This window comes from Brassica oleracea, chromosome C8, assembly GCF_000695525.1.
Source record: "Brassica oleracea var. oleracea cultivar TO1000 chromosome C8, BOL, whole genome shotgun sequence".
NCBI classification, from domain to species: Eukaryota; Viridiplantae; Streptophyta; class Magnoliopsida; order Brassicales; family Brassicaceae; genus Brassica; species Brassica oleracea.
The window spans coordinates 34327856-34335792 of record NC_027755.1 but is presented as its reverse complement, the minus strand read 5'-3'; the positions used below and the strand labels follow the sequence as shown (position 1 = coordinate 34335792).

The window sequence follows — 7937 nt, the reverse complement described above, 5'->3', positions numbered from 1 at the left end:
GCACTCTCAAATTTCTGACTTCTGAGTATATTTTCGTATTTAAAGAGTTTTCATGTTTCTCAAGTTTGAGGTATATGCATAGGTTTTTAGGTATTTGTAGTCTTTCTCAGGTTTTTAATATATTTTGGATTTATGGTATTTACTCCTTCCGTTTAATTTTAATTGTCATTTGACTTGCGCACATAGATTAAGAAAATATTTAATTTTGTATATTTATTAAATAAAAACATCCTTACCAGTACACCTAATCATATTTCAACCAATAGAAAAATTAATTAGAATATGAAATCAATTAATTTTGCATTGAAATTATAAAATAACATTTATTTTGAAACAAAAATTTTACTCTACAACAACAACTAAACTGATACGGATAGAGTAGTGTATTTTCGAGTTTTCAGATTTATTTTGTATTTTGAATATTTTAGAATTTTAGTATTATTGGTCGCCCAACATCATTTTGGTCAATGCTGGTTTCAACATTAATTTGATAGTTCAGATAACTTATTTAAAAGACATATTAGTTTATGGTAAAAATTAACAGGATATCAAAGTTAAAATATGTAAAATTCCTTCTTCCATGATTAACTGTTGGCACCCGGTACGTAGGCCAAAAAATATAACACAAACAAAAAAGATGAATCGCTTCCGGAAAAAAATTATTAATTATTTCCCAACTGGTTGGACCATAGGTGCGATGCTTTTAGGCTTTTAGTTTCTTAGTTCTAGAAACAATTTTTAAGTTCAAGACACAATGCAAATTGTTGAAGTTGGAATTGACACTTTCTCCATCTTGGTATTATCAATGTGTTGATAAAATACTTCTTTCCCCATATATGCGTGTGAAAAAATACTGTTGGTTTCTCTAATATTATATTTATCAATTTTATTTCATGCTCTAATTCAGTCTAAGATAATATTTATACATTGAGATGAAGATATCATCTAATTTAATACAAACATAATCACTATATATGATTAACATATGTTTAGCATTCAGGTTATTTTTCTAAACATAGAAATATTTATTTTGTCTTTTTGACAACAATTTACTTCAATGTTTTTCTTTATTTTATATATATGTGACTAAAACAAAATACCATTAATTAAAGAAAAACAAAATATTTTATAATATTATATTTAAATTACAAATAAATTACAACATGACTTAAAATTTATAAATAAGTAAAAACAAAATATTATTTTATTTATTTGTAAATATTCATATATACGAGCTTTCAAAATATTAGTGAATACAACTCTAGTCTATCAACAATTTTTCCCATTCCCTCAAAACAACATATCAATAATTTTATAAATGATTTTATAAAATATTTACAAATCTAAGATGAAGAATCAAACTAAACTTAATTAGAAAAGTTAATTAATATTTTAACTTAACTAGAACCAAAATAAATTGTGGTTCAATTTTAAAAATAGATGAAACTCTACATATCTAAAAATTAAATAGGTTTGTTGCTAAAATGACCCAAAATTGTTGGTCAAACACAAGACCAATCATTTTCATCCTATAGTATTCCTAATATATTAAGTTATTTACAAGAATATCACTATTTGAAAAAAATCAAAGAAATGTTACATGAAATGGTCGTCCGTCTTTTGCTTTTGATGATGTTGGTTTTCTCGCGTCCAACGGTCTCTTATCCAGTTATTTTTTAAAGGGTTTTGCATCCTAACAGCTCTTTATCCACTTATTTTATAAAGGAAACTAAGATTGGACACTTTATCTGATACACGAAGTGGCATCTGAATCCGATCCGACAAACCCGAACTGAAATCCGAACCGAAGTAGGAAATTACCCGAATGGGTATTGAATTAGGAGAGTTTGGATATCCGAACCTGAACAGGTAATATCCAAAACCGAATGGATATCTAAAGATAACCAAACATATAGTTACTCATATATTTTTAGTTTATTTCTCTTATTTTATTTAAAATATATATTATGATGCTCTATACATATTTTGAAATCATATAATATACATATAATTACAGAAAAATGATTTGTTACTCACTTAAAATACATGTCGAATTTTTATTTCATACATTAGTAAAAACTACATCCAAAATTTAAAAAACCAAATTAGTGTTTTTTATTTTTTAAATATTATCTCTAAATCTATTAATCATTCAATATATTTAAAAAAAACAAGTAACTGAGATTATATTTTTAAATATAAAAAACTTAAGAAATAAAGAATTTAATATTTTTTTTAAAAAATCTAAATATCTGATACCCGACCCGAAATAACCGAACCCGAACTAAAAATATCCGAACCCGACCCGAAGTAGAGAAATACCCGAACGGGTTCTACACTCTTATACTGAAATACCCGAAAATCCAAAATATCCGATCTGAATCCGAACGGATATCCGAACGCCCACCCCTAAGATGAACAGTACAACCTCAAATATAAGAGGACACTATTCAACCCCTTAAGACACTATTCATCTTTTCACTTTATTCCTTCTATTTCTATAAGTCTTATAATTTGTACTTAACACTTTATGTTGTCTTTTTGTACTATAGTTATATTAGTCACATAACTATTATAATTTTTGGGTTTATAAAATTAATTTCTGAACACTAATAATATGTTTATAATTATTCTACACAAATAATTATAATAAATATATAATGTAAACATATTATTTTACACAACAATAACATTAATTTAGAAAATTTTACACAAATTAAGACCCATAATACAAACATAATATTTTACATCAAAAGACATGTTACATAATAAACTGAAAACATTACACAAATTAATATATATTACAATACTAATATTCATGTAAATATCCCGAACCTCCAAAATCACCAAAATATTGTCCATACAAATTTGGAGTAACCTCCAAGATAAAAGATAAAGAATCTCACTTGTCACTGATAAATGCGTTGATTGATCACTTGTTACGAAAATAATCCTATTGATTAGTTTTGTATTTTTATATATACTTTTGTTATTTGGATTGTATGTGTTATTATTATCTATATTTTATGTTTTTATTTTTATTATAAGTAATTTGGTGTTATTGTTTATTTATGAGAGTATGTTTATTGAGTATCTATTTAAAATATATGTTTATTGCTTCTTTATAAAATTTTAGTGATTATAGTTAATTATTAAAAATATTGAAGGTTAAAGTGTAATAAGTAAAATTTGTTGAGAAAATATTTAAGGATCACCATTGGAGAACCACCCTCTTATCTTTTATTTTGACTGAGTCCCTCTTTTAAAATAAAGAGGATTGTTGAAGATGCTCTTACCCTCCTGAAAACCAGCTGACATCACTTCTTGTATGTAACCATCATCCAAATTTCAACCAGCTGACATCACTTTTTGTATGTAACCATCATCCAAATTTCATTGATCACACTGTCATCGTTTCCAGCCTATTCGTTCCCATCAAAATGACGAGGACAATCTTTAATCTTCACGTGTTAACATATCATAAGTATGAAAAGTTTCTTAACCTTTCATATCAAAAATTAAAAATCACATTCTTATATTTTCCGAATTAAAAGTTTCTCGAAGCACAATGAGCAGTAAAAGTTTTAAATCTATAAAATTAAATTAATAAATAAAACTGTGAAATCCCCAAGAATCACCTATGGAGCAACACAATCTTATATCAAAAATGTATTCAATGAAAAACTCTTAAAATTGAATACATTATTATTATTATTATTTTTAAAACCAAGAATCACCTATGGAGCGGTACAATTTTTTGTTTCTGTTTCTGTTTCATATTTAATCTCTTAAGCAGTAAAAGTATAATTAATAAGTGGAAATGAAAAGAAATTTGTAAGTGTTAAGAAATAACTTATAATTTATAGTATCGAGAAATTTAAATAAGAGTAGAATTTGATATCCGTAGGAAGCAAATAACACTAGTATAAGGGAGAGAGTTTATTATAAGGAAGAAGAAGAAGATGTAATGGTTCTTTGATTATAAACTCTTGTTCTTGTTTATGGTGTACAAAAGAGTGAGATGAGTGATGGTATTTATAGTGAACAACAATACATAAAATAACAAAGATGGTGCTTAATTTGGTAAATGAGTGGGTGATCATAGTGTTTGATGAGTAGATGATCATAGTACTTGAGTTGGTAAAGGGGTGGAGGATCATTTCAAAGTTTATCTTATAACACGTTCCTTAAAAGCATTGCTTTGTTTTTCAGACAGCTTCTGACTGAAGGTTTGGGTTGTTGGCTTATTGCGCTTTTAGTTACTACTCTCTTTGAAATTTTCAAAGACTTTTTAATCAAAACTAAAGTAATAGTGTAATGAATAATGACACTTTGAACACACAAAGAAAGAATAATGACACATGTGTTTCCTTCTCGAGTCTCTATGTTAAGGAAAATATTGACAATCACGATATTAAGTTCTATAAATAGATATATCAATTTGCTCACTAATCATGTCAAACTTATGATATGATGTTCTTTAGCAAAATTCCAAAATATGACTTAAATATGTAATAATTTACCGAGGGATTTGGTGGACATAAAAAATTCATATAAACTAGTGAGCCATAAAATTGAAAACCTTAAATAAATAACATATAAAATATGAGTACCGCCATGGGTTCGATTCTCCTTGGCCACCCGGGATGTCTGCTAAGAAAACGCGGATCCTACGGACCTCGTAGTGATTAGTCATTGGGCCTAGAAAACTTTTGCGATTACACTACGATTATCAAAAAAAAAAAACATATAAAATCTGGAAATGAAAATAATATGTTTTTTCTTATCAGAGAAAAATAAAGAAAGAAAATTATGTTAAATAACATAAAATAAATAACAAGAATACAAGATATTTTCGAAATGTTTCCAAATGTCGACTGCATCGATCAAAAGCTCTAATGCTCCATGCATTCTAAGTTAGGTCACATACTCATGCAATTAAGTGGTGTCGTGTGTGTGTAGAAAAGTATGGTACATAACTTTGGTGTGAGTGAAGATATATAACTCAAATTATCGGGAATAATTGCAAAGAAAGTTTCACATTGGTAAAGAGAACAAAATTTTTTTTTTGTTCAACGGAGTACTTAAATTAAAAAACCTGAGCCTGAAGCCCAAATGTTTAGGTTACAATAAAATGAGGAAGATGGGCCTTTGCCAAACAGTCAGCAGGTTCATTCGCAGCATGCGGAATAAACACAAAACGAACAAAGGAAAACGGAGATGATAGAGAGAAAGCAAGAGAGTCGATATCTGAAAGGATTCCATACAGATCGATAGTCCAAACTTTCTGGTTGATGGCTTTGATGAGCCCTTGTGAATCTGAGCGAAGATAGATGTTAGTGAAGTGTAGAGAAGCGGCGTTGAGGAGCACTCCTCTGATGGCGATTGCTTCAGCCATGCAAGGGGAGGAGACATGGTTCAGAGACAGGGTCTTTTGCTGCAAAACAGTCGAAGATGAATCCGTAAAGATCCATACGATCCCCGCGGAGTCTGATTTCCAGGCAGCATCAGTATTACAGAAGACCGTGGAATCCGGGAGTGGTGAGAGTTGCAGGGGAGGCTTCAGTCTGGGACCAGACAGCGTAGGATTTGCGATTTGGGCTTGCTCCCACTCCTTCAGCGCTCGAATCGATAGGTGGAAGACCTCTGTGGTAGTTGAGAGGCGGTTTTCAAAGAGGAGCTTGTTCCTGGCGATCCAGAGATTCCAACAGATCCAGGGCAATAGATTACCCCGGCACCCAAAGGGGGGAAGGTTCTTCCATGTTTGGGACGATTGCAGGAGGGTGGGGAAGGTTGTGTGAGCATCGATCTGAACTTGGGTGGTCCACGGGCTGAAACTCCAAACTTCAGCAGCGAAACTACAATGGAGGAAGATATGATCAATGGACTCCACTTCCCCGCAGCGTGAGCAGAGAGTATGTGCTAGGAGGCTTCTCTTCTGGAGATTCTCACCGGTGGGGAGAGACATCTGAAGTGCTTTCCAAAGGAAGAATTTAATCTTGGGGAGAAGCGGTGGATTCCATACAAATTTCTTCCAATTAAAGTTCTCTGGGAGCCAGGTGAGGTTAGAATGAATAACTTGAGCCTCCTGAAGGGAGAAGTAGCCTGATTTAACCGAGTAGACACCTGACTTCTGAAGAGGCCATATGAAGGAGTCTCGATTCTCAAGAACGCTTGGTTTGATGGAAAAGATAAGGGAGGCTAGTTCCGGGAGCAACATGTTAATGCGTTCCACATTCCACTCCTTTGTTTCTCTAGTGAGGATGTCAGCCACCATCAAATCCTTATCTTATTCGAAGACTGGGCCAAAGGGTTTCAGATTTTTCTTCGGTTGGATCCAAGAGTCGTTCCAGACATTCGTAGTCTCTCCATTGCCAATAACTTTACCAAGATGTTGGAGGAGAAGGTCTCGGCCTTTGAGGATACCCCTCCATCCGTGAGAGATGCTTGTATTGGTTTCTACCTTCAGAAAGGACGTCTTGTGGCAGTATTTACCCAGGATGATCCGCGAGAAGAGACAGTCTGGAGCTGTTATCAATCTCCATGCTAACTTAGCAAGGAGAGCTTGGTTGAAAGCTTGAATATCACGGAAGCCAAGACCCCCAAGGCTTTTCGGTTGCGTGAGCTTCTCCCAGGAGACCCAGCAGATCTTGGTTTCTCCTGGTTTTTGATCCCACCAGAACCTGGTGAGGACAGACTGGATACGCTTGCAGAGACTCACGGGCAGTAGGAAGCAAGTCATGGCGAAGTTAGGGATCAGTGAAAGTACAGACTGCAGCATAGTTGCTTTCCCTGCTGTGGAAAGGAATTGTGGGGACCAGCTAATGGAACGTTGGTGCATTCTATCCACAATAGAGGAAAATAAGTCCTTCTTCCTTCTCCCGAAGTGCTCGGGAAGACCAAGATATTTTCCTACTCCCCCTCCTTACTTATTCCTAGAGTTTGCTTAACCCTTACGGTAAAGAGAACAGAGTATAATGCATTTCCATCATATTCATTGGTTTTGAGGTGTGGGATCTATACGTACGATGGAAGGTCTACTATATTGCTTTTGCTACGTTTCTCTTAATTCCTATCTAAATTGCTCAAGCAGCATACCATTTCGCACAATCTGCATCTCGATTCTATGTTATATTGAACAAAAGACGTTTAAGTAGCGCTAAGAACAAAATTCTGGTTTTGATGTATATATATGATGATGCCAACTCTCAATCTCTTCTTGTTAGATAGAGTATAGTTAAGACTAGTAGAAATCGAAACCAACTCGCAATCTCTTCTTGGTATATCATTTACTGAGATGTGAGAGCAGACCATTAATCAGCGGCAGATCCGTAGATGTAATTTGGTTGAGATATAAATTAAGGCTATGTAATTATTATGACTAATTAAGGGTTCCATTATTTGATTGATAGAATATTAAAAGCTTCTGACTAACGGATCCCTTATTTGATGGAAACGATTCTCTTCTAATCTTCTTCGTGATTCTTCAAATCAAATTCAATGATGTCATCTGACGTAATGGAGCAATTGTACTTGAGCTACTTCTTTTATAAGCTCAGTTTGTTAACCTCGCAACCTTTAATCCCACTCAGAAATATTATATGTACATATTGCGAATATTATATGATCGTTACGATATATGCATGAGCAGCCTATCAAACTTGGAGACTTGCTTTCTATCCATGCCTGACTTTACACCTCTATAATGCCCATGCATGGGTCCCTCTCTCCACCCCTGTCTCTCTCCGAACACAATAGGAACAGGAGGGAGAGAGATGTGAGATTGAAGCAAAGCAAGAAGAACACAATTGTGACTTGTGTCAAAAATAGGCTTTTCATTTGACTTTTTTTCCTTAACTTTCATTTCATTCCATAGAGTGGTGTAAAAAGACACTTGTGCTTTTCCTTTCCACTATGTTATTTCAATATCATTGCTG

General features: G+C 33.1%; 2 protein-coding genes across 2 annotated transcripts; both read right to left on the bottom strand.

Annotated features, from left to right (window-relative positions):
- Positions 1 to 5119: 5119 nt before the first annotated feature.
- Positions 5120 to 6277, bottom strand: LOC106309259. Its single transcript, XM_013746304.1, has one exon. It carries the CDS (start codon positions 6275 to 6277, stop codon positions 5120 to 5122), a length of 1158 nt encoding a protein of 385 aa, XP_013601758.1.
- A 12-nt stretch (positions 6278 to 6289) lies between these two features.
- LOC106309258 (uncharacterized mitochondrial protein AtMg00310-like) lies at positions 6290 to 6841 on the bottom strand. The gene has a single exon (XM_013746303.1). It carries the CDS (start codon positions 6839 to 6841, stop codon positions 6290 to 6292), a length of 552 nt encoding a protein of 183 aa, XP_013601757.1.
- Between the last annotated feature and the right edge of the window lie 1096 nt (positions 6842 to 7937).